The 27,345-nt window shown below is 42.3% G+C and overlaps 1 protein-coding gene across 2 annotated transcripts in view; it reads left to right on the forward strand.

Moving 5' to 3' along the window:
• Positions 1 to 1,630: 1,630 nt before the first annotated feature.
• mgll (monoglyceride lipase) overlaps positions 1,631 to 27,345 on the forward strand; it is a 50,784-nt gene continuing 25,069 nt past the window's right edge. The window contains exons 1-2 of one of the 2 annotated variants that reach the window (XM_033969163.2): positions 1,631 to 1,826; positions 10,014 to 10,134. In XM_033969163.2, the coding sequence (XP_033825054.1) occupies positions 10,022 to 10,134 (113 nt within the window). In that variant the 5' untranslated portion in view covers positions 1,631 to 1,826; positions 10,014 to 10,021. Of the gene's footprint in view, positions 1,827 to 9,863; positions 10,135 to 27,345 lie in introns of those variants that run through there. The other variant, XM_033969161.2, reaches the window with a different exon arrangement.

Raw genomic sequence — 27,345 nt, forward strand, 5'->3', positions numbered from 1 at the left:
TTTGCTCTGCCTCATTATCTTCAAAGGAGTGGTTAGTGATTTTGAAATGGAGATGTACGGCAGACTGGGCTCCCGAGCAGCTCTCACTACAGTGCGGCTGGTACATTCTTTTATCGATTGGCTGTTTTGTTTCTCCAATGTAATGCTCACTGCAGTCTTCGCTGAAGGAGTACACTGAAGTAATAGCAGCAGGAGTGGTAGTAATAGTAGTTGTAGCAGTAGTTATTAGTGGCAAGTAGCAGCAAAAAAGCAGATCTTGCAATTCACATATATCATCAATAATAGAAATATTTGTAGCAATAGCAGCAGTAGTAGTAGTAGTAGCAGCTTTTAAAAAGTAAAAAAAGTAGGTATTGCAATTTAGATAGGCCTACTAGAAGCACTATTATCTGTAGTAGTAGTTATTGTACAAATAGTAGTAATGTAGTAGATGTAGTAGTAGCAATGGTGATAGTAGCTGTTATAGTTGCAGCTTTTAAAAAGGAAAAAGCAGATACTGTATTTTAAATGCTGTAGTAGTAGTAGTAGTAGTAGTAGTAGTAGTAGTAGTAGTAGTAGTAGTAGTAGAAAAAAAGACTAAGCCAAAATCTTTAAAGTCCAGTCAAATATGTTAATCCAGTCATTGAAGAGTGTGAAAAATGTTACACAAAAAATAACATATTGGACTTTTTAGATTAATTGAAAACCACAGGCACAGTCAAAAGCGTCTGCCTCCCTCACCACACCTGTGCAATAATTGGTGCTACCTTTAAACTTTAGGAACACTCCCAGAGCGCCCTCTGGTGTAATGGCTTTACCAGAAGTAACAGAGGTTGAAATAGTAATAGGGAGTCTTAGATGTTGTAGTAGCAGTTATAGTACTGGTAGGAGCAGCAGAGCCAATGATGTTAAGTCACAAAAGAGTGTCTGGTAAAACAAAAACGTGTTATGGGTGAACCCTGTTGCCCTGAGGTCGAGGGGTCACCACTCGTCTCAGGGTCAAAAGTGAGAGGTCATGGAGCTCAAAAGAATCTGCAGCTGATGTTCACACAGACACTGCTTTCATTAGAAACCCAAACCAATATGAATTCCTCCCATCATGCACCTCCAGGAACTCATGTTTGAAGATTAATAGCCTATTTCTTAACACTATGGAGCTGTCAAAATCTCAAAATCTTGAAACTTAATATCCAATGATGATGAATAAATATGTTGAAATGTATATTAAAAACAACAAACCAAGAAATTACCAAGAAATTCTGTGTCTTTAAGTCCTCTGAGAATAAGCCATGTCACACAAGTTCATGCAGGCAATTTGGGTGAAGTGTCTTGCCCAGTGATACAATGGAAGGCAATGCAAGTAATAGGGACCATTTGTGAATTTAGACAAGACAAAACAAGACAAAAGATTAATCAACCCCCCTTTTTTAGATTTAACGCGTGGACAGTGATGATTGCAGCTGAATAAAATAAAAGAACGCGTGATATTATTAACCAAACTACTGCCCAATGGAAACTTGATATCTCTCCAAAAAAAAACAAAAAAAAAAACACAAGTGCAACAATGGCTGGAGCGCAACGGACCAAAAGCAACCGTGCGTATCCGCCTCCTAACCTCTCTCCTCCTGTCACAACAGGAGAGAGAGAAAGAGAGAAAGAGAGAGAGGGAGAGCGCGCAGAGCAGAGGGTTGCGTGGGGGATCGTAGTTTCCCTTCCAAACGGGGCCGGTCGCATTCTCGTGTTTGGCGAAGGAAGAAGCGAGTGAGCATCTCCACAGCGACATCACGGAGGGGCTGAAAGAAGCGAAGTGTGGACTTAAAGTTTGACTCGAGACGTGTTTATTACAGGTTAGTCTGGTGTCGTACTTCAGTGTAGTGATGTATATCTATAGGCTGATTTTTATGCACGGAATTGCTTTGCTTTGCGCGCTTGGAACCATTGCACGCCATAACACCTAGCGTCAACTTTATCAGCCGTAAGATTTTATACGTGAAATCCACTCAAAGCATGCATGTATGTTTTGTCCAGTCTAAAAAAAAATACAGTTGTGTGGCTTGACATGTCTTGTTTGTAAAGGATCTTCAAAATAAACGTGGAACAACCGCATTTCTTCGTCTATCCATCTCCTCCAAATCTGGGTCTATGATCTCGGGGGAAATTGCCAATTATGATGCGCTAATTTGGAGTAATGTTGCTGTATTTCCTGAGAATATTGGTGCAGATCCTCTCATCTGCGCACCATATTCCTATACAGCCGCTGCAAAAAATGACAACAAACGCGAGCTTGGGTTTTTCACGCATTTTTACGCACGGTCACTCCGACGCGATTGGATTATTTTGACATGTGTAGCGCACATGTTTGGCTTCTGTTATGTTTGTTTAAGGTTTAATGTTCCGTTTAAAGCTACATTCTGGCATTTTCCCGCTGCAAAATTGCCCATAAAATCAACAGTAAAGCACTTACGCACAGTAGCGCTATAAGAATGTTGGATTTCAGGGTCGCTTGTTCTCTCGCCTTATTTGATTGAAAACTACAGTTGACACAAATGAAAGACGACACTGACCACGGTCCGAGTGGGGAAATAGCTCCACGCGTGGCTATTTTTACGGTCCACGCGCGTGTCTCTGTATTCACGGCTTTAGGGGTGCTGCTTTGTGCGTGGACCGCACCGAAGCGTCAGGTTGGGCGCAGGAGGAGGATGTGAAGGACTCATTAGGAGCGAATAGGAAAGAAAGCAGATTATGAAACGAGACACGGAGCAGAGACGCTGACAGTCTATAACCACCATGTAGTGCGTAACGTGGATTGGCCAGCAGTTTTTATTTTAAGGTTAAAAAAAACGAATTCAGTTTGATATACAGAATTATTAACTGTGTTTACGCTTAAGTCCTATATCAATTGTAAAAGTTGGTCTAGTTTTAAACTCAATAGGCCTTTGCCATTTTCGTTTTTGTCTATTTGATTGTGACTTTTGAGCTATACTTCAGATCTTTATAGTACTGAATTTAACAATTACAGGCCTAGCTTTGTTGTCATCATTGTTCTATAAAGCAAAATGTATATTACTATTAAAAGGTGTAGTACTCAGCTTTTTTATGGAGGGTCCACTACTTGTCTTCACAAATGTGTTATTATTTTGTCAGGAGTATTCCACAGTATTATTGATGTATATATATTTTGTCTTAAATAAAAACACCAGTACTTGAACAAATGAAAACATAGATATAGGGTTAATGCCATGCTATGGTACATTACAGGCAGAATAGTGACATATCCATGGAGACAAGCACAGGCGACCCAATGCTCTCTCTCTGTCTCTCTCTCTCTCTCTCTCTCTCTCTCTCTCTCTCTCTCTCTCTCTGTCTCTCTCTCTCACACACACACACACCCCCCCCCACACACACACACACACGCACACACACGCACACACACCTTTAACCCCTCTGCTCGGCTCATATCACCTTAAAGGGACCCAATTTGTATCATATATCTGAGCAAACGTCGTCTTGCTCCAGTACAGTGGGCTGCCTGCATCTAATTTTAAAACATTTTATTCAGGAAGTGCTAGGGAGCATGCTAGTTGCTGTTAACTTTACCATCACAGAACTCCACTCTGGTCTCTGAGAGTTGTGAAAAGTGCTTATAAACTTATTGTGCTGACTAATTAAGATGCTCAGAATGCATAAGGTAAGGGATTCATAATTTGGAACTTTTGTTTTAAAACAGGTACAAGTACAGCACCTTTGAATGTTTTGTTTGCAAACTAGAAAAAATGTGGATAAACTGGTTGAACAATGAAGTTGCTTGAGTGAAGTTTTGGAAACGTCCCATTGAGCTGCATAGATCGTCTTACAGAAGGATTCCCCATAGCACTCCTTTGAAGTGCTTGTTCTTTTAGTTGAGTTTGAGGGTGTATTTTCTAACCTAATCTAGTATATCAATAATAGAACTATATTGAAGCAAAAGCCAAAAGTAAAATCTGTCAACTGGACAAACAGTTGTAAGAGTAAAGACATTTTGCTGCTCATCCAAGCCTCTTCTTCAGTTCTGGTCAGATTAGTGGTGGATCCTGCCTTATATCTGTCTGAAGGGAGGAGCTAATTACACTGTTTATAGGCTAGGTCCATTGAGTTACACTGTGCGTTAGCCAGCTTAGCATATTCATTAAACTCTTAATGGGTACTTTCACACCTGTTGGCATCCTGACTTGCTCTATAGTTCCCTTTGTTTCCTTTATTTGCTTTGAGCCTGAGGATGGCGTTATAGATGGGGGAACGATGATGTCTAAGGCCCCCATTCCTGTACAGGGAAGGATCATCTTTTCTAACAAAACTGCTTCTTTAACTCCCCTCTCAAACCATTTCTTTTCTCTGGTTAATATCTGAACCTCACTATCTTCAAAGGAGTGGCTTTGAGATGGAGATGTACAGTCGCCGAACATCAAAGACACTCCTATACTTTCTTAATCGGTGATTCATAAAGGATTCATCTATCTATCAAAGATACCGACTCTTTGTTGTGATGACATTTTCAGCTCCCGTTGGGTACTGCAGTTTTCTCGGAAGTCAGTGGACTTGTTTCTTTTATTAAGTTGTTTTAGATAAATATTGTGATTTAAAATGTGGAAATTATAACATAATGATCCACAGGTGTCATAGATTATAGCCATATAGCAGACTCAAACACAGTAGGACTTCTTTAACGTAAGCATATGCATGTTCATATTTTAATTTATTTTGAAAGCCAATCACATTTTCCTTTACATTTTTTTTTTTATTATTGTATTTTTTTATTGGTCCAGTTGGGATAAACTATTTTATTACAAATCTATAGCTGGACTCTTGATATACATGTCTAAATGTATGCCAACTTCTCAAAATGTATTAAGCTTTTTCGGAGATGCTGATTGCGGTGATTGTGCTAACTGTATATCAGCAGCAGCCTTTGATCGCACCACTGTACTGATGCAACACTGTCAAGTCTCCATGCCTCATCAGCTCAGAAACATTACTTACACAATATACAATCACTTTGCTTTCTAGACTGGTGAGAAATCATTTAGTTTCTCCAATTTATGGTTGCAGAAAAAAGAAAGAAAAATTACTTAATGGAAGACAGTCCAACATTGTGTAAATATAACCTTGCAATCTTTATGAAAAAGTATTGAGTAGTATCAGTGATTAAGACTTAACACTGCCAATGAATAAGATTTTTTTTTTTATAAATTACAATTTGAAACGTCTTCCATGTTTCTTTACATAAATAAAAGAAAACAAGTATTTCATCGTGTAATGTTGTAAATAAGGCATTTGATGTAGTCAATACTGTGCTTAAAGCTGGTTTTAATGTGTTGATCTGACCCTATGCTGACCCTTAACCTTTATATGCTGACCTTTAGCCTTTGTTCATTGATAAAGGTTACATGAACCCGGGATAGTTCTGCATATTAGTTTCACTAGCTATATTAAGTAATTTAGTTTGTGTATGAGATTTTTTTTTTTTTTTTATTAAAAAATCTTAAAATCTATCATTTTATTTAGAATTGTATTAATTTATGGTTTCAGTAGTCCTAAATCCAGCCAGTTAGATCATTCAGTGTTTTATTTATTTTATTTTAACAGGTTTAGATCATGTTTTTGTCATACTTTAATGAGTTTTTTTCCTGCTTTCCTAGGCATTATAGTCATATGGTTTTAAGCCAAAAGAGGGTATTATGCAAAATTAACTTTTTGGAGCTTTCTACCATGTTATAACTTAGTTTCCTGATCAAAAACATGGTGGTTTTATATGTGGTTTTATATGTCATCCATGCATGTTTGAGTAATTGTATTCTCTCCCTCACCTTATTTGAACTTTACGGACAGTTAGCTGTAAGATTCTGGCCAATGCTCAGCCCACAAGCGTACATCACCCATGCACCACACTGCAATTTTCCATAAATATACAAAAGCAGGTTAAAAAAAATACATTACAACTTCACAAACCTGATATGATGTGCAATAGCTTCATTAGCGGAATGCACGCCAATTGTAATGTGATAGACTGAAACGGAGTGATTTCGGCGTAAAAAAAAAAAAGCACTAAAAAAACCAAAACTGAAACTTATTAGGATTTTCTAAATGATAAAAGGTAATATGATGATCTATATATGTTATGTGTTAGCAGTTAATACCCCATAGAAGATATTTTATCTGTAGTCTGCATTTGAGGCATACCTCATCGTAAAGCTTTAGGTTAGTGAACAAGAGTACCTGTAGCTTTTGTGAATCATTTTGATTGTAAGATGAAACTGCAGAACCTGAGAAAAATGTGAAACCCACCAACCCAGTGACACAAAGAACATTCAGGACCCCACCCATCCTCAGAGTCACATTGTGTTGGTGTGCGGCCAAGTATGCGTCAAAATGTCAATGGGTTTTGCAAGAAATTACTAAAGAAAGAAAGAGGAACAGATCATTAGGGAGATTTCTGAGAAGTTCCATTTTAAATGCAAATGAAATGAGACACTTCCTGTTGTGTTGTCTCTGAAATTGTCTAAAGTCAAAACCAAAACACAAGACTTTCGGTCATGATCTATGAATGTTTGAGCAATTATGGCAATGTTTTCACCAAATTTTGACATTTTGTGCAAACTCAGATTTGGATTGTCAAAAGTATAAAAACAAGACAAATCAGACAATAATCAATACTAAAACTAGTATTAAAACTCGATACTCATTAGAGAAAGTATTAATACTAAAAAAGTCACATTCACAGGAGAAGAAATGAGCCCTTACTGAATAGCTATAGAATGATCTTGGCCTACCACAAAGATATTTCATTAAAACATAACTACTACTACTACTACTACTACTACTACTACAATTACTGCCAATATTATTTTTTTCTAATTTACTGCAAATATGACTTCTTAACAATAGACCTCATTTTCTCCTTACAGAGTATTTTGTAGCATAGGATAAGAGAGTCAAATGCAAATATTCAACTTTCAACCCAGATTTTAAAACAAAAAGTGTCTCTTACCAAACGTCTTTTAATCAAAAGAGAAGGAATTTCCCTTGAGAGAACAACTCTCGGGGAAACTTCTGTCAAACTTCAGTAAAAACATTTACACAAGTTTAAAATATTTGCTGTTGTGTACACCAGTGTCCTCTTCCTCTGACATGTTTAGCAATCCGCCCTATTCTTTAACTCCATTTGTGAACACAGATAGTCAGAGTGGGCCAGTCACCCCCAGAAAACTCTCACTCAATATTTAAAAATGATGCTATAAGAACACGTATATTATTTAATGCAACATAAAGCATAGGTTTAAAAACAGTTCTTCATTTTTGTTAATATTGTCATACACGAATACAAAAATGCAAGTATTTATTCAAAATATCTATAAAAAAACTGGAAACAGTGTTGAATGGAAGCATGTATATCAGCTTAATTTTCTTTGGATCAACTTCTAAACAGAAATATGTTACTTAATATATGTGTATATAAGGTATGGTATGGTATGCTTTTATTTGGACAGGGACAGTGCACAACAATACATTGACCTTAAAAAACAACAGCTATCAGCCTTCAATTTTGGTTTGTCTGTTGTCTAAAAATACACACAAAACCTTCTTTGAACACATTTAAGACAAAGAGATAGCAGCACAAAACTTGACTGCACAACTCTCTTAAAGGTTTGTGGTAAAAAAGCTGTTGTTGAGTGTTTAGTATATTTAAATTACATCATTTGGGTAAAATAATCAAAATGGGCCATACATATTGGCACAAAAATATCATCAGAGCTTATCAGCCATCGGATGCTCTGGATTCTAAACAATCAGTCAGTCTTTACTTTATTGTTCTGCATTTTAGGCTTGAGTGCTCACAAAATCTCTGTTTACACCTACCCCCTATCCCGGACCGCTACTCTATTTACTTGCGATTATTTAAAAAAAATCCAGAATCCGGATTTTATGGGGAAAGCTGGCCAATGTGAAAAAAATAACAAAGATATATTCAAATTCCATGATAAACTGAAACTAAGGACCTCTCCCACACGGATCAGGCTACACTTACGTTCCCGAATCATTCCACAGGTGCCGATTAGGTTTTAATTTTAGCAGTATCTCAGCCTAACTGCTAATTTATGAAGGCCTAACTTCCTTTAATAAAAGTGTTTAAAATAAAACTATAAACGCTGAAATACTGAAACCAAAATACACAAAAACACTGAAACAAAAAGGATCTTAAACCAGTTCTCACCTCCACGTGGTCCAGCCCACAACCTCACCCCCCCCAAGGTTTTAAAAAGGGCCGACATTAGGCACACCCCCTCTTTCTCTGGACCATGTGGAGACTCAGATACGTACTGAATGTGGATATGTTTAACTCAACTTGTATAACTGAAATGAATAGGTTTAACCAAATTAAATATCTTTAAAGTAACGTGTGTATGTTTGGTATTTAACTTAAATGTGGACTATAACTAAACAAAGACTAATCAAAACAAACCCAGGTTAGGTCTGTCTTGCAGTTTAGTTGGTTGTGGAAAAATATAGGAAATGAACAAGTGTGTGAAATTAAATGACATTATAATAAATAAGAGGCCCACTTTGTCACAGGATCATTCATATAGGGTTAAAAATGTTCCGCTTGGCCTCATGCTTCCTCTGCATCCTTCTACCAATATATTCAAAATCTCTTCTCTGCCCAAACCACCTCAGTCTTAATTTCCAAACCATCTAACATCATTATCAAAGAATCTTTACACATGTAAACCTATTAGAAAGCCCAGTGCATGCTGCAAAGGCATAACGCGTAACTTTCCACCTGTATTACAATATGGTTTTGTTGTGTCCCTTTGACCCTCCCGGTGTTCCTGTTAAATCCTCAGATGAATGAAAACCGTTGTACACTCATTTTCTCAAATCCCAGCTTTAGACGGGCTTTAACCCCATACATTCTGTTCAATGGGGGCGAGGCGGGACTGCTATGGGCTGTGGGCGGAGCTATCTAGGGCCCAACTGAAAAAATAATGCGCTCATCTCCATAATGAGAGACTTAAAATAATGTGCATGATAGATTACATCAGCCTAACTGGATCATAACACAGGAAATACTGCCAAAGCATATTATATTATAACTGAGGAAATGTATTTTTAAAATCTATCAGAAGTTTCACATTTGCGATCTACTGGTAAAAAAAATAATAATTCAAATAAACATATGTTTGCTTTAAAGGTGCACTTTAATGTGTTTATAGGTTCTGCCATCTGCGTGTCTCTATGGGAATGTTGTGTTTAGCCTGGAGCCTAATATCTTATATTAGTTCAGTTAGATGTGTGTTAACTCATTGTTTCAGTGAGTAGGGTCGCCTCTGCACAGATCTTACCTGTAACTTGATGCCTGGCGACATCATTTGCTTGTTTTACTGAGTGGAACACACCAAGCAAAACATTAACATCTACATGGAGACGAACAGGCCACCTGAAAAGTTACATAGAGTACCTTTAATAATATACAATTGTCAGTAACATGTTGATCAGTAAAGAGAGAGAGAGAGAGAGAGAGAGAGAGAGAGAGAGGGAGAAAAGAGAGACAGAGAGACACAGAGGGAGAGAGACAGAGAAAAGAGAGACACACACAGAGAGAGAGAGAGAGATAAACAGAGAGACACAGAGACAGAGAGAAACAGAGAGACAGAAAGAGAGGGAGAGACAGAGAGAGAGAGCGAGAGAGAGAGAGAGAGAGAGAGAGAGAGAGAAAGAGAGAGGAGCATATGGCCGTGACGTCACCATTAGTGTCGCTCGTGCTCGTGTGCTGTGGCCGCGCACAGCTCGGCTCTGCGCCTCTCCTTCTTCTTCAAACGGAAACAAACCTGTTCTTTTCTGAGATGCATTGTGCAGTTTGTGTGTAGCTCTGCTCCTCATCATGCGCGCTGTCACCGCGCTGTGCTGCGTGGCTGTGGCCGGGCTCAGCTGCCTCCTGTGCGGCGTGCCCGCGTTGCTGTCTCCGCACTCTTGGATCTCATGGCTGTTCTTGTCCCCAGAGCCGTCCATGCCGGAGGCAAAGAGCCCGCAGGGTGTGCCGTACAGCGACCTGCCGCACATCGTCAACGCGGACGGACTGCACCTGTTCTGCCGCTACTGGGAGCCCAGCGGCCCGCCCAGGTGAGTGCACGAGCCGGTGTCACCAGGGACAGGGAGGCGATGGAGAGTTTACACATGTGTAATGAATGCGTATTTGACAAGTAGCAACAACCTGTAATAGGCCCAAAATAAACTGTGTTATCGATCACTTCTGACGGTTTGTGGTTTGTGCGTATGGTTCAGGCTGCTCTGGAACAATGGAGATAGACAAGCAAAAACTTTCCTTAGACATGTGCAGACCTGTTGCATCCCCCAGCCTCCTTTAAGGTGGACCTCTGACTCACTGTATTTGAGTTGTGTTAGAAAAGGAAATCCATTTAGTCTACTATATTTGCCTCTTCTGTAGGGCTATTATTATTTCAGCCTACAACAACTTCTGTTAGCATCACTACACCAAATAACAATAAATACTAGACTTACACTACTTGTAATGCTAATATTAATACTGTTAATATAACACTAGGCTTTGAGCATTCATTTCTCAATAAGCAGACATCCACACTATAGATCGACCTATATGTTTTTGTTTTCATGCAGATGTACTTGTGTTTTCGTCCTTGTAGCATATATGAAGTATGTGCAACTTAAACCAGCTTGTTAGAGATGTGCATTCACAAATACAAAGCATATGGTTTATTTCAAATTTGAACTGAACATTCATTGCACATTTTGAATTATTAATGTGATATTTATTTATTTTTTACTATAATACTGTCAGATCATTTTGAGTTTTTCCTGAGTGTTTGCGTTTTACTTGTGTTATAGAGTTAGTTTAAGGTGACTTGTGTAATTCTCTCCACATGGACCAGTCACATGACCCTTCTTGCTTCCTGTTTAATGTTTACACCAAAGTTGCTGTAGTAATAAGTTAACAATGACACCGTTATAAAGCGACACAGGCTGTATGTTTGTCTGTGGAGATAAGCAAAATGCCAAGTTACAGGTCAGATTTGTGGAAAGGCAACCTCACTTACAGTAAGAATGCATGTTTTTCAAGGTATTTTTGTGCAATAAACATTTACTTCATTGAATAAATGCAAGATATTTAATGCTATATAGTGGAACTTTCTCAGCAACGCAATAACAAGCAGCAGACCCTCCACCAAAAAGTTACGTAGTGAACCTAAGATTATGTCTGCATCATTAGGATCAAGTTTTGGCTTCAAGTGAATCTATTTTTGTTGTATTGTTGTCTTGATACTATATTATTTTATTTCAAAAATACTGGAAATAATAGTACTTTCTTTGTTACCATGACATCATACTAGTTCTGATAAAGCTCTAAGTGACACTAAAACTGTTCAAGAAAGCCCAAATTTTGTCCAGTTAATGTGATTTTTTGCAGTATCAACACTTGCTCAAATGACCATCTAGTTTCATTAGTTTTAGTATGAATTGGTGTCTGATTTTCAATACGTTTGATAACTCTAGTTTGTGTAAATAAATAACCATAGTAGGAAACAATAAACATGGACGCTCTTGTTGTGTGGCCGTGGTTTGCTGGTGAACAGGTGACAGATGATGCAGGAGGAAAGATTGAGAAGTCTGTAAGTAAACACAGAGCATGACAGTTGGTTGAGTTTTGAGGGTACATATAACACAGGTGCACGTGAAGTAGAGATTATAGTGTTTCTTACTGTGGGAGTTTGGTGAGTGTTTAGTGAAGCGTTCTCGCCTCTATCTGAGCTGTGTTTAGTTGCCAGGAGACCAGGGTTATTTCTGGCTAAATTTAGTGACATAACAATGGTGCTACAAGAAGTTCTAAGCAATATTGTTATCATGCTATTTTATTTTGAATTTGTATTTTTTTGTGTGCGTGTGTTAAGTTTCTGAGCCCCCATTACCACTTACATAGTGTTGAGGTTTTGCCATGAATTGCAAAGATAATAGCAAAAAGTCCTATATATCCCCTATATCTGGCAGCTTAATGTTTTACTGTATATATGTCCTATAGCATTTGAACATTTGTCTCGCCTCAGTACAGATATATTGTATAAGCAGCTCTTTAGGTCAGAATTATCAAGCATTTTATTGTCCGATAATCAGGAAGTGCGCGTTAGCATGCTAGTTGCTATTAGCTTACTGTCCGTGATGATAAAAGTCTGCACTGGTCTATGGGAGTTGTAAAAAACGGTTATAAACTCAAAATGGTGAATAATTAGGATGCTTGGAATGCATAAGCTAAGTGAGGAAGAACTCTGAATGCAAACGGTTTAAAATGAACCGATTCTGATTTTAAGACTGTAAAAATCAGGTAGCTGACGTTATGTGTGAAAAAAATATCAAGGAGAAAAGTAGCAGTAATGAGACAGGAGTAACCAGTGAAACAGGCTTGAATAACTGAGGAATTAAATCACTTATGTAACAGGAAAAGTAACCACTCCTACTGGAGATGCCTGCATATTTTATTTTTCTTTCATTTAATTGGGAATATTATGAAATGGCTTCCGTGTAGTAACATTACATTGAGTTATTTAATTCAGCTCATGTTTACAGCTCCTCCAGGACGAGTTGAGAGCATGTGGTTTCTATGGGAGAGAGAGAGAAAGGGAGAATGAAAGTAAATATTGATTTCTAACCAGGTCCATTACATTTAATACTGTTCTGTAAAGACAGCGGTTTCTATTGACATTAAGCCTAAACTCTTCAGCCATAACATTACGATCACTGACTGGTTACAACATGGGCTTTTATTTAAGCCATCGTAATATGTCATTCTTAAGTTTCCTCAACAATAAGGGCTGAATGGATACTTTTACTCGGATGTACAATTCATTCTTTACACTACACACAAATTAATACAAAGATATGAAATACATTTGGGCTTAAAAACGAATTTGTTAGGATCTTTACAGTTCACTATAGGTAGTTCATGCAGAGTGAGCGTACTTATTTTTTTACCTCTCGCATCAGCAGCAGCCTCATTTGTGTAACTAAACACAGTGGGAAAACTCTGCAGGTTTGATGGTTCTCTTTAAATGTAAATACTGTGTCTCATTCACAAATAGATGAAAAAAACAAACTTATGAGAACTGTGGTGCCTATTAAGCTCTGTGCGTGTGAACTAAGCACATTGGCATCAGCTGCTTGGACTGGTCAGAGGTGAGGGGAGTGAATTAATGCTTTCTTCTCTTCGTTCATCAAAACAATAATTTAATTCTGTTCTGTATAATTTAGTCTGTGTTTATAATGAGGAGAGGAGTTCAGTTCGTGGGTCACTTATAATGTGGGACGATAATGATGCTTTTGTGCATTAGCTGAAGGCCAAACCCAGATCTAAGAGTGTGCTGTCCTCAGTGCAGTCCTGTCTCATTATCACTCTGTAATTATAAAAATGAGCTGTTGTCGCAGTGACCAGAGACACTCGTCAGGGGTCATGACCTCATTATGTTCAGACCAGCTCCATGTAGCAACAGATCTGAAAAGACAAGTCAAGACTTCTCACTGAATATTTAAAAACAAAAAAACTTTTGGAAGTGAGGTTATTTGGGTTTGATTTGTATTAAAATTTAAATGTTTTTGTTATATTTATCGACAGTTGTATAGGAGTCTTATACTAGTCTGTGTTCTTATACTTGTTCTGATACAGCTCAATATCATTATAAAGCTGTTCAGGAAAGATTAATTTCGGTCCTGGGAATGTGACTTTTTTTTGAATAGTTACTAAAATGCAATAGTTTTGATACTAGTTTTTGTATTGATTAGAATCTGATTTTTGACTGTTGGTGTCTCAACTGCTTCATATTTTCACTTGTAAAAACTTTATGTCATGATGTCAGTTTCCCTGTCCTCCCGTGCTCTCTCCCCCTCCCCTACCTGTGTGTCTGGAGCTGGGTGGAGTGCCTGACTCCTCCCGTGCACACCTGGGGTGCATCAGCCTAATCACCACCACCTGCTGCTGAGTACAAGAAGGCTTGGCAGTCTACACTCGGTGCCAGACCGTCCGCGTGTAAAACGTGAATGTTTCTTGCTAAGCTTTGTTATATGGTACTTTCCGGCAAATGCTCATTTGGATTTATGCACCCTCCAGATTCCTGCCTCTACTCGCCCAGCTCCTGCCGCCACGTTCCAGTCCCGGTATCGCTTCCAGCTCGTCTTGTCTCCTGCTCGTCTCGTCTCCTGCTCGTCTCGTCTCCTGCTCGTCTCGTCTCCTGCTCGTCTCGTCTCCTGTCCGGTCCTGGTCTCTGGTTTGTCACCCGCTCCCCGCTCTGGTCTTCGTCTGATCCGCCTGCCCTGGTACCGCACCTGCTTCTATCCCCGTCCTGGTCCTGTCCTGCCCGCCTCTACCTGCACCGCACCCGCCTGACCCGTCTCCCGCTCCCCGGTTCCTGTACCTGCTCTTGTGACCTGTTTAAAGACTGCATTTTCACCGCTGTAAATAAACACTGTTAAAACTGCTCTGGTCTGCATCCTTTGGTCCTATCCGCACCGTTACGACAGAACGGTCTGGCCACTATGGACCAAGCAGGCTCAGATCCGGACCAGACGCGCCGCCTCACGCACTCTCACCCCGAGGCGGTGCTGGGTCAGCATGAACAATCCATTCGGACTCTATTGGAGCTAAATCAGACATTGTCCCAGCAGGTGGCACAGCTTAACCACCAGGTGGCCGCGCTCCTCGTCACCCCGCCTGCTGCAGCCGGAGCGCCGCCACGCCTCCCGGAGCCGAGAGGCACGGATCCGGAGCCGTATGCTGGACAACCTCACCTCTGTCGCGGATTCCTGTTCCAGTGCGAGTTCATGTTCCAGCAATGCCCTTCTCGTTTCAGCTCGGGGGCCACCAAGATCCGATATATATGTGGATTACTCCGGGGCAGAGCTCTCCAGTGGGCAGAGGCGCGCCTAATGAAGACGTCTGTGGATAGCCTGGATTTTAATGAATTTGTGTCCACGTTTAAGCTGGTGTTTGACCACCCGCACTACCAGGACAATGCTGCCTCCCGGTTATTGACTCTCAGCCAGGGCTCCAGGACGGTAGCGGATTATTCCATTGAATTCTGGACACATGCGGCGGAGCTGGACTGGACGGACAGCGCGCTGCGGGCTGTGTTTGTGCGGGGCCTGAACGAGACTTTGAAAGATGAATTGGTTTCCCGGGACGAACCCCCCGACCTGCGGACCCTCATCTCCCTCACTCACCGTATAGACAACCGCCTACGGGCTCGTCGCCGAGAGAGACGCCGGTCACCGGTCCCGCCGGAGCCACGCGCTGCCCCGCCCCCGCCGGATGAGCCCATGCAACTTGACAGGACCCTTGTGTCGGCCGAGGAGCGTCAACGGAGGCGTCGTCTGGCCGGGGCTTGCCTCTACTGCGGTGAGCGCGGACATTATGTGGTCACTTGCCCAGTTCGGCCAAAAGGGGGGGCCCACCAGTAGCACTGGGAGTACTGGTGGGCGAGCAACACATCCTGGACTCTTCTAATAGACTGCGGCTCAGCGCCACCCTGTGCGTTCGCACAGAGACCTTATGCGTTTCCGCCCTTATCGACTCCGGGGCTGAGAGGGACTTTATTGATGCCCAAGTCGCGGAGCAGCTCGGGGTCTACCTGGAGCCCCTCGAACGCCCCTTAAATGCCCAGGGGCTCAATGGACGTTTTCTGGGGCACATCACTCACATCACAGAACCTGTCACCGTGATTCTGTCCGGCAACCACCAAGAGAACCGTCAGTTTCATGTCCTGTCCTCCTCCGCTTCTCCTCTGGTCCTTGGTTACCCCTGGCTACGCGCCCATAACCCTGTGTTCGATTGGGCCAGGGGCGGAGTTTCGGGCTGGAGTCCCGATTGCCACGCCAAGTGCCTTCGGTCCGCCCTCCCTCCGGCCGGGAGGTCCGTTCCTGTCGCTGATCCGTCCCCAGACACCCCCAATCTGTCCTCGGTGCCTGCTGAATATCACGACCTGGGGGAGGTTTTTAGCAAGAGCAAGGCCCTCTCTTTACCGCCCCACCGTCCATATGACTGCGCCATTGACCTCCTGCCGGGTGCCCCACTACCATCTAGCAGGCTATATAACCTGTCTAAACCTGAACGCGAGTCAATGGAGGACTATATCCGTGGGTCCCTGGCTGCCGGAATCATCCGCCCGTCCACTTCACCCGTGGGAGCGGGGTTCTTCTTTGTGGCTAAGAAGGACAAATCCCTGCGGCCTTGCATTGATTACCGGGGTCTGAACAATATAACTGTAAAGAATAAATACCCGCTTCCCTTACTGGACTCGGCATTTACGCCCCTCCACGGTGCGACCATCTTCTCAAAGTTGGATTTGCGGAATGCGTACCACCTGGTGCGCATCAGGGAGGGAGACGAATGGAAGACGGCCTTCAAGACACCCCTGGGACATTTCGAATACTTGGTTATGCCCTTCGGTCTCACCAACGCCCCTGCCGTATTCCAAGCCCTCATCAACGATGTGCTCCGTGATTTCCTTAACCGATTCGTCTTTGTTTACTTGGATGACATCTTGATTTTCTCGCGGTCCCCCCAGGAGCATCATCAGCACGTTCGCCAGGTTCTCCAGCGCCTCCTCGAGAATAAACTGTTCGTGAAAGCTGAGAAATGCGAGTTTCACGCAGAGGAGGTCAGCTTTTTGGGCTTCATTGTGGGGCGGGGCCAAGTAAGAGCTGACCCTGAAAAGATCCAGGCTGTCACTGAGTGGCCCGTTCCTACCAGCCGGAGACAGCTCCAGAGATTTATCGGCTTTGCCAATTTTTATAGACGTTTCATCCGGGATTTTAGTAGGGTTATCTCGCCCTTAACTAAACTCACCTCTCCTGCTTTGCCGTTTGCCTGGTCTCCTGAGGCGCAGACAGCCTTCGAGAAGCTTAAGAGACTATTTACCTCCGCTCCCATCCTGCACCAGCCCGACCCTTCACGGCAATTCATCGTGGAGGTCGACGCCTCCGACTCGGGAGTGGGGGCCGTGCTTTCGCAGAGGTTCGACCCCCACAACCGCCTCTGTCCCTGCGCCTTCTTTTCCCGGCGATTGTCCTCGGCCGAGGTCAATTATGACGTGGGGGATCGGGAGCTCCTTGCCGTAAAGCTGGCCTTGGAGGAGTGGCGCCACTGGCTCGAAGGGGCGGAGCAACCATTCATCGTCTGGACCGACCATAAAAACTTGGAGTACATCCAGTCCGCCAGGCGCCTCAATCCCCGTCAAGCTCGTTGGTCCCTCTTCTTCAGCCGCTTCAACTTTCTCCTCACCTACCGCCCCGGATCTCGGAACGTCAAACCCGATGCCCTCTCCCGCCAGTTCGCCCTGGAGGATAGCCCGGTCACCGCAGAAACAATTATTCCCTCCTCGTGTGTGGTGGCCGCGGTCCATTGGGATATCGAGGACACCGTCCGAGAGGCCCAGACCAACGACCCCGACCCAGGTAACGGCCCTCCAGGTAAACTGTTTGTTCCCGATTCTGTCCGGTCTCAGGTGCTCCAGTGGGTCCATGCCTCCCGTTTCGCCTGCCATCCTGGTGCCGGTCGCTCTCTCTCCCTCCTCAGGAGACGCTTCTGGTGGCCCACGATGGACACAGACACCCGGGCTTATGTCGCCGCCTGCCAGGTATGTGCTCGGGCCAAGGCCTCCCACTCACCCCCTTCTGGTCTCTTGCATCCTCTCCCAGTTCCTCGTCGCCCTTGGTCCCACATCGCCTTGGACTTCGTGACGGGCCTTCCCCCTTCCCAGGGGAACACGGTGGTTCTCACCATTGTGGACCGCTTCTCCAAGGCCGCCCATTTCGTTGCCCTGCCTAAGCTCCCCACAGCCAAAGAAACTGCCGACCAGCTGACCAGTCATGTCTTCCGACTCCACGGCATCCCGGTGGACATCGTGTCCGACAGAGGGACCCAATTCACCTCTCAGGTATGGCGGTCTTTCTGCGACGGTTTGGGGGCCACGGTTAGCCTCACGTCCGGGTTCCATCCACAATCTAATGGGCAGACGGAGCGGGCCAACCAAGACCTGGAGTCGGCCCTACGGTGCACAGCCTCCGCCAACCCCGCGACCTGGAGTACTCACCTGCCCTGGATAGAGTATGCTCACAACTCCCTCGTGAGTTCCGCCACTGGTATGTCCCCCTTCGAGGCATCGCTGGGATATCAACCCCCTCTCTTTCCCACGGAGGAGAGGGACCTCGCCGTCCCGTCTGTTCAGCGCCATCTCCAGCGCTGTCGCCGGATCTGGAAGAAGGCCAGGGCGGCCCTTCTTCGGGCTGGAGCGCGCACTAAGGCGACGGCCGATCGCCACCGTGTCCCGGCGCCCGTATACCAACCTGGCCAGATGGTTTGGCTCTCCGCCAAGACGGTCCCGCTGAAGACGGACTCCCGTAAGCTGTCCCCCCGATTCCTGGGACCGTTTAAGATCATGAGGATCATAAATCCATCGGCGGTGCGCCTCCAGTTACCCCCGTCTCTCCGGATTCATCCGACCTTTCACGTCTCCCAGGTTAAACCAGTCCGGACCAGCGACCTGTGCCCTCCGGCCGATCCCCCACCGCCCGCCCGAGTCATTGACGGCCACCCGGCGTTCACCGTCCGCCGCCTGATTGACGTTCGTCGCCGTGGTAGGGGCCTCCAGTACCTCGTCGATTGGGAGGGTTACGGTCCGGAGGAGCGATCCTGGGTGCCCAGGGCACGCATTCTGGACCCCGACATGGTGAGAGACTTCCACCGCGCTCATCCTGACAAGCCTGGGGGTCCACCAGGAGGTGGACCTTAGGGGGGGGGTACTGTCATGATGTCAGTTTCCCTGTCCTCCCGTGCTCTCTCCCCCTCCCCTACCTGTGTGTCTGGAGCTGGGTGGAGTGCCTGACTCCTCCCGTGCACACCTGGGGTGCATCAGCCTAATCACCACCACCTGCTGCTGAGTACAAGAAGGCTTGGCAGTCTACACTCGGTGCCAGACCGTCCGCGTGTAAAACGTGAATGTTTCTTGCTAAGCTTTGTTATATGGTACTTTCCGGCAAATGCTCATTTGGATTTATGCACCCTCCAGATTCCTGCCTCTACTCGCCCAGCTCCTGCCGCCACGTTCCAGTCCCGGTATCGCTTCCAGCTCGTCTTGTCTCCTGCTCGTCTCGTCTCCTGCTCGTCTCGTCTCCTGCTCGTCTCGTCTCCTGCTCGTCTCGTCTCCTGTCCGGTCCTGGTCTCTGGTTTGTCACCCGCTCCCCGCTCTGGTCTTCGTCTGATCCGCCTGCCCTGGTACCGCACCTGCTTCTATCCCCGTCCTGGTCCTGTCCTGCCCGCCTCTACCTGCACCGCACCCGCCTGACCCGTCTCCCGCTCCCCGGTTCCTGTACCTGCTCTTGTGACCTGTTTAAAGACTGCATTTTCACCGCTGTAAATAAACACTGTTAAAACTGCTCTGGTCTGCATCCTTTGGTCCTATCCGCACCGTTACGACACTTTAAGATTACTTTTACATGTGAGAAGCCCCTGTCTCCTCTCCTGTGCCGTGAAGCTGGTACAAAGTGGTTTAGCTGAAATATCTTTCCTCCAAATGTAAAGGAAGCCCATATATACAAACACTTGTCTGCTGTCTGCCTCTGACCTGGGATCAGAGGTTGGAGTCAGGGCTCAGAGTGAGCTCTCTGAGGGAGAAAACCTCAGAGGAAAAGCAGCTGAATCTGTGTGTTTTGGGATTCTAATTATTGGAGTAAATTATAGCAAAAGATGAAGTTAAATCTGTCAACTGGACAAATAGTTATTTTCTCCAGTTTACCAATAGCTGTTGACAGTTTCAGTGTGGTTAGCCCCTCGCGTCAGATAGATATAAGTGTCCACCAGCAATCTGACCAGAACTGAAGAAGCAGCTTGGATGAGCAGCAAAATGTCTTCACTCCTACAACGAATTGTCCAGTTGACAGATTTTAACTTCTTCTTTTGCTATGGATCTGGATGACTGAGAGTTTACACAGACATTGGAGTAAATTATTGAGTAAATTATCTGTGATTTTGTTTTTATTATTGGAATTATGGGTGTGACGTCATAATTGTCATTATCAACCGATAATGAACAGTAACGATATAATTGTGCATCCCTATTTTTCTAGTGTCTGCTGAAGGCTTGTTTGTGTCTGGTACTGCACAGTCTGCGTGTCAGTCCAGATGATGGAGATTCATGAGTCACTTATGAATATGTAAATACTTAGATGCACAAAATGGACAGCTCAAGTCTTTTGGGCTAGTAATGAAAGCAACAAAATCTAAAAGGACAACAAAATAATGCATTCAACACATTTCAGATCTAAATGTCTTGGAAAAGCTGAACTACTGTGTTTATTTTGGACAGCTCGTGGGGGCAAATGTAAGAAACTGTTCTTTAAAGGTTGCTCAAATAAAAAAATAAGCCTTTATATTTAACAGAAAAAAAAACAAAACAACTTTTATAGGCCCTGTACCAGATTTTTTTTCCCATGAATATTTGCAAATTTCTTTTGCCCCAGTACAGATATTGTATAAGCAGCTCAAAATAAGTCAGCTGCATGCTGTCTGCATCTAAAAAGCATTTTATTGTTAATCATCAGGCATTGGCATACCAGTGGTTGTTAGCGTAACCGTGATGGCAAAACTCTGTTCTGGTCTCTGAAAGTTGTGAAAAGCGCTTATAGACTTGCTGTGAATAACTCGGATGCTTGAAATGCATTTGGTAAGTGAGGAATTTTAGACCATTTAAAATGAGCTATTTCTGTTTTTCACATTTTTAAATCCAGCATGGCACCTTTCAAGAGCATTTACTTTATTTTAAGTTGAGTTTAAGCCTACTGACACAATTTTTTTTGTCCAATCAGGGGCATTTTTCCCCAAGAATCAAGGGAAAACATTGTCTGACATGATCCCAGCTAGTTCCTTGTCATAATGCATTATAAAAAGTGAGAAAAATGTGGGCAGAGACTGATGAGAACCATGTGCAAACAACTGCATGAAACTATCCCAGACAGTGGTGCAATATCAGTGACAAAAGGACAGGGTTGACAGTTCAAACTAAAACTAGAGAAGATTCTCAGGCTCCCATCAGGGCGTAACTACAACTGGTTTAAAATGGTAAAACATTAAGCTGCCAGACAATTTGTAACAACATGTTTGAAAAGACATAGCACTTGCAATAACAACTTTTATCAGTGTTTATTCTCAATCCCCAGAATATGTCTAGTCTGACGAAAGTGCAGGAGACAGGAGTGTGCATGTGAAATAGTGCACGTGAGTATCGGAGGAGTCCTCAGAAGTGGTCAGGGCAAAGATTGCATAAGACTCTAAATCTGCAGCACACAGTCTATTTAAAGACCGACCTCCAGGGGAACTAGGAACCAGGACCGGGTCTGCACTGGACTAAACTCACTAACGATATAATGGCGTGTTATGTCCGTTATGGCGTGTTATGTCCAACAGCATCAGTAGGGCAAGAATTTGTATTTTTTATTTATTTCCTGTGATTCCCAAACATCGGTCTATACATATTAGGGCTGTGCTAAAATATGGAAAAATGTATGTCGTAATACTTAATTTGATGATACAGTATTGAGATTCTGATGATGAAAAAAGCATACATTTGGGACAGAATGTATTTGTTCGTTGCAATATATTGATCATTAGGTGTATCGCACAATTGGGATCGTGTATCATAAGCCATGCATTGTACTGAATCATGAGGGACCCTGTGGTTCCTACCCCTAATCCATCCATCTATCCTAATTTTACTATTTTATTTCTTGATTATGACTTTCCAAGCCATGGGTACATTTGTTTTGTATTTTAAAAATGCTTTATTTGATATTCATATGCAATTTGATGAAGTCAGATGGAGATGGTTTGGACATGTACAGAGTAGGACTGGGCGATTTTGCCTTAAAAAAAATAAATTCTGTTTTATTTTATTTCATTTTATTTATTTATTTATTTATTTATTTTACTAAAAACATAGCCCTGTGCTAAACCTTGGCCCCTGTGACTGCAGTGACCAGCCTTTCTTGTATGTATCCTTGGGGATGAACCCTTATTTTTCAGTTGTTTTTTTTTTTGAGTTCCCATATTGATTTCAATACTATGAATTTAAGTATCTGCCAATACCCGATATCGACCGATACCAGTGCAGAGACTGTGAACGGCATTTATTTCCTATAAGACAAAACAGATCCAAATGTGTCATACAGCTACTATTTATCCTTCAAGTAGCCACAGGACAGCTTTGTATCATATGTACGATACCAGTATTGGATCAGAGCATCACTACAATTTCCACTGCAAGAAAGGGGGCAAAATCCTTTTTTTTCTCCCATACAAATCAATTTGAACTTCAAATTCAAAAATCTAATTCTAATGGATACTAACCCTAGTATCGAAACTAGATACTCATTTGAGCATTGATACTAAAAAGGCCACGTTCACAGGACAGAATGAACCTTTGCTTCATAACTTTGTCCAGATAACGGTGACGATTATCAAAATATGGCTATGACTATTTATCATATTTTTATCATATTTATTGCAGCCGTTCTTCCTACTTTAACTTGGCCACATTTTAGCATGTTAAATCGGTGTTTACAGACCTCCAAAGTGGAGAGCAGAGTGGGCAGCAGAGACAGCAGTGCCAGGAGAGCATAGAGGAGCCAGAACTAAAGCTGTGAAAATGGGTCACTTTGGTAAATATTGATCTGATCTCTGCTGTTCCAAGAATCTGTTTTTGAAGAACACCATGGCTCCACCTCCTCCTTTTTTCAGGACAGGTTTCCCACACAGAGGAGATTTTGTATTTTGAGATTCAAATAATTTCTTTTTCTATTTTGATATGTAATTTGAAGTAACGAACTGAATAGAATTACCGTAAATTTCAGACTATAAGCCGCTACTTTTTTCCCTCCCTTTGAACCCTCCCTTTGAGCCTATACAACGGTGTGGCTAATTTATAAATTTTTACTGGCTAACGGCCACCAGGGGGCGGGGCTCTCTCTAGCTCTAAATGCAAAAGTGAGACATGGGGAAAGATTATGCGCTGAAGAATACACTAGTTTTGATTTTGAACTATCATTTTGCTCATCATGCACACATTCTGATCATGGAAAACACATGAGCAAATGTAAATGATGCAGCTTTTAAGTTAAAGGCAATGGATCTGGCCTCAAAGAAGGAAATAGAGCCACTGCACGTAAACTTGGCTTAAATTAACCAATGGTGTGATGTTGGAGGCGGCAGCGGGAAGAACTTAGTCAATGTAAAAAGACGACAAAAGCTTTCAGGAAAAATAAAAGCAGATGGCCCGTGTTGCCCGATGCCGTTTTATTTTTTAAACATGCAGTTATGTTCATCCCATGTTACTGTCGTTTTGATGCCATACTGCCGATTTTCAGGAACAGTTTAAAAAAAAAAAAAAAAGGCTCTTAAATTAAAACAAAACAAAAAAAATCTCCATGTACCATCTTTCTGCGTAAATATCTCATATTACAACATAAAAACCTGCGGCTTATATTCAAGTGCAGCTTATATATGTACAAAATTGATTTTCTTTTAAAATTTGCTGGTGGTCTCTCATTTATCATGGGGGTTACTTTCCAAAAATAACCCGCAATAGACAAAATCCATGAAGTAGAAAGCTGTATTTTTTACAATTATTGTATATATTATAAGGCTGTAAAAACCCTCACCACACACTTCATATACGTTTCTCAGACAGGCATTTCTCTCTTGTACAAACACTCTCAAAGTTCAAACCCTTGTAAATTTTAAAAAATAAGCACAGTATTATAGCACGAAACCAAATACTATACTGTACTGTAAATAAAAATGACAGCTTTTAGAAATACTGTAACAAATTTAATTATATGATCAACCTACGAGGTTGGACACATAAGAAATGATTAATAGTGATTCACATGTATTTCACAGTTCCTCTGACCGCGCCTCTTGGTCCTGGCACCGCTCCACTGTAGTAATGTTGTTTTTCCTGCAGTCACTGATCCACAAAGCTAAAGCAGACGCCATACTTACGATGGTCTTGTTGCAGTTACAACCCTTTTTTTTTTATCCTTGTTAAAACCTATTGGTGCTGTCGTCCTTATGTTATTTTCCTCCTTCTTCATGTGATGAACCGAATATTAAATTATTCCATAATGACGCCCTACAGCCACGTAACCTCTTCCTTCCCTCAGCATTTCCAGAAGTCCAACTTTTTCTGCGATGGTTAGCATCTTACTTGGCCTTTTGGGCACGGGCTCAGGTGCATTTGTCGGTGCAGAACGTTCCATCGACATAGTGGGTTTTGTCAGGGAGAAAACTTGCAAACATACAGCACTTCAGAGTCACACTGCATCAAACATTTATGTATATTTGTTAAGCTGAATGCTTCTGTATTGTACAGGATACACGGCATATCCCTTAGCCAGTCAGGACGCAGAACACAATGTGCCTTCATACACTGAAAAAAAGCATGCTCGAGGTCATTCTAAAGCTCTTCAGAAAAGGTTAATTTCTGTCTTGTGAATCTGACTTTTTTAGTATTGATACTAGTTCACAAGAGTATCTAGTTTCAGTACTAGTTTTTGTATTGATTAGTATATGATTTTTGCTGCTTGCTACTTTACCATATTCTAAACTACAGGTTTAGCAGTTTTGTTTTACATAATAACATAGGATAATATGCTGTTTGCAAAGGAAATTTTGATACATCTTGCAGCCCTAGGTGAGAGGTGGCTCTGTCTAGTAGTAGGTCTATGGCTCGGTGTCAGTATACTGGAGGAATGAGGCCAAAGGTGAGTGGGTGAGTGGTCAACACGTTGTGGGAAAAAAAAAAAAAGGTAAATGTTAGTTTTGCTCTGAGTTGATCCCGGTCATCCTGGATGTGTATACAGGCTGTATCCAAACTGGGGCTCTCACTTTAGTACATAGTTCAGAGTGTACTGTAAATGTAGTGCTTTAACATGCCCTTGTTCCCTCCTTTTCTGTTTTGTCAGTTATATATTTTTTCTGTCTTTTTAGTGCTGGATATTATTTGTATATGTGGCTGGGACAGTCCAAGTATGTAGGCCTGTCATGATAGAATGATTTGAATTATTGCATGAACTTTTTCTTTGCACTAGTGTAGGGTATTTTCCTTATTTTTTGTAGTATTAGTCCTATATGATGACTTTCGAGCTGTAGTTGGTCGAATCACATCTGCACATTATAGACATTAGAACTAACTTCTTAAGTGTTTAGTTGTGCTATTTATTTATTATTTGCTTAAGTTTTACAATATGGTTCACTTAGATCAGACATGTCAGACTCAGGCCCTCAGGCCAAATTTGGCCCTCGATATAATTATATTTGGCCTGCGAGATCATATCAAATATGTATTAGAGTTGGCTCATCGGCTGCCACACCGTATATGCCCATGCACTGCTAATAATACGAATCCCAGAAAGCTTTGCAAATACATTGGCGCTGGCCCCCACCACTTTTGTTGGCACACATTAGCATGTGCTACCTGTTGCCTTACTCAAATTTAATCCACCCCTTCTGAAAAACATGCAGATGTTGTTAAAATGTTTCAATAAATATTTAGTTTGGCCCACGACTTAGTCCCAGTTTTTAATTTTGGCCCTCTGCAAATTTGAGTTTGACATCCCTGACTTAGATGAAGGTTCATTGGTATTATCCTATTGTAGGGTTACTGCCTCAGTGGCATAAAATACTTATATCATTGTGTATCATGCTCTGTAGCAATATATTGTAGTTCAAAATATGTTATCGTGACATGTCCACAAATTGGTGGTTTCAGATGACATCATAACATTCTATTGGCCTATAACGTCCTGCTCACTGGACTCTCCAAATGAGCCTTAAGACAGCTGCAGTACATCCAGAACACTGCTGCTTGGGTCCTGACTAGAACTAGGAAGTACAAGCACATAAGTCCTGTGCTCAGGTCTCTGCACTGGCTCCTGTGGCTCAGAGAGTAAACTTTAAAGCAGCTCTGCTTGTGAATAAGTCTCTCCATGGACCAGCACCAAAGTAGATCTCCAACATGTTAGTGCCATATGAAACATCTCACACTCAGGACTTTAGGGACCGGCCTCCTGCTGGTGCCCAGAGTCAGGACTAAACACGAGGAATCAGAATTTCAGTTTTATGCACTTAAACCTTGAACAGTCTTCCTGAAGATGTGAGACAAGCCTCTACTTTGACAATGTTTAAATCCAGGCTCAAACAGTTCTGTTTAGCTGTGCATACGACTGAAAGGTTTTTATTCTGCACTCTTCTCTTGTAATGTTAATTTTATGATGATTATTTGTGATTATTTCTGTTTTGATTAGTTGTATTGTTATTTTAATCTGATTTGATTAATTTAATTTGAATTACCTTGTGTATGAATTGTGCTATACAAATAAACTTCCCTTGCTTTGACAATTTTTTATTTTTTTTTCATTTTTGAAGGTCCACAAGTATGAACACACAGGCTATACATGCGATGACCCCATTTTAATCTGCACTTGCTCTCAGACATACACTCTCATTCATATACTAGTGTATTGATACTAGAGGCAAAGTGGGTGAAAAGTCTTGATCAAGTACACAACTACACAGTACGCTCTAGAGCATAGTGGTGGGAATGTAATTTCGGATGGCAGATTTTTTCAAGGAAGGCAAATTTTATATGCGTTAATAGCTAACTTAATGAATAGCTTTTCAGCCTTTGTCACCTACACAAAAATAAATGACAAATACAAAGTCAAAGCACAAAATATAATTTGGCCCACGTGTGCGCTCAGCCTCATTTTATGCACATACAACAAGCAATCAGGCATTGAAGTAAAATAAACACTGTAACTTCATCGTCTTACTCACCGCGATGCTCTCCTGCTCAGATGAAGCCAAATCCACCACTGTGAGACAAGGGACATGTGGTTTTGTCCCATGATGGTCTTTTCACAGTGTAAACAAGAACAACAAGTCCTGATGCATTCGTTTTAAACAAACACGACCTGCACAACAAATTCAGACTGTAACAGGGATCCACGTTGTTGTTTCTTCCTCTTAATCCAGTCCGGGGTTGTCCTTTTCTCTGTTCTTTTGTGATATGCTGCTGTCACTCTGTCACTGGTCAGCACTCACAGTTTTCGCCGCAATACATTCTGCATTTAAATATATTTAAATACAACATGTGTACTTTTAGAATGAGTTTATTTTTATCTTATCTTTGCTAGAAATAGATCTAGTTTTGCTCAGCGCAGATCCAGCAACCAATGGGCCTTCCTACACCTGCAGCACCCGTA

The sequence above is a fragment of the Periophthalmus magnuspinnatus genome, chromosome 7, assembly GCF_009829125.3.
Source record: "Periophthalmus magnuspinnatus isolate fPerMag1 chromosome 7, fPerMag1.2.pri, whole genome shotgun sequence".
In the NCBI taxonomy this organism is placed as follows: Eukaryota; Metazoa; Chordata; class Actinopteri; order Gobiiformes; family Gobiidae; genus Periophthalmus; species Periophthalmus magnuspinnatus.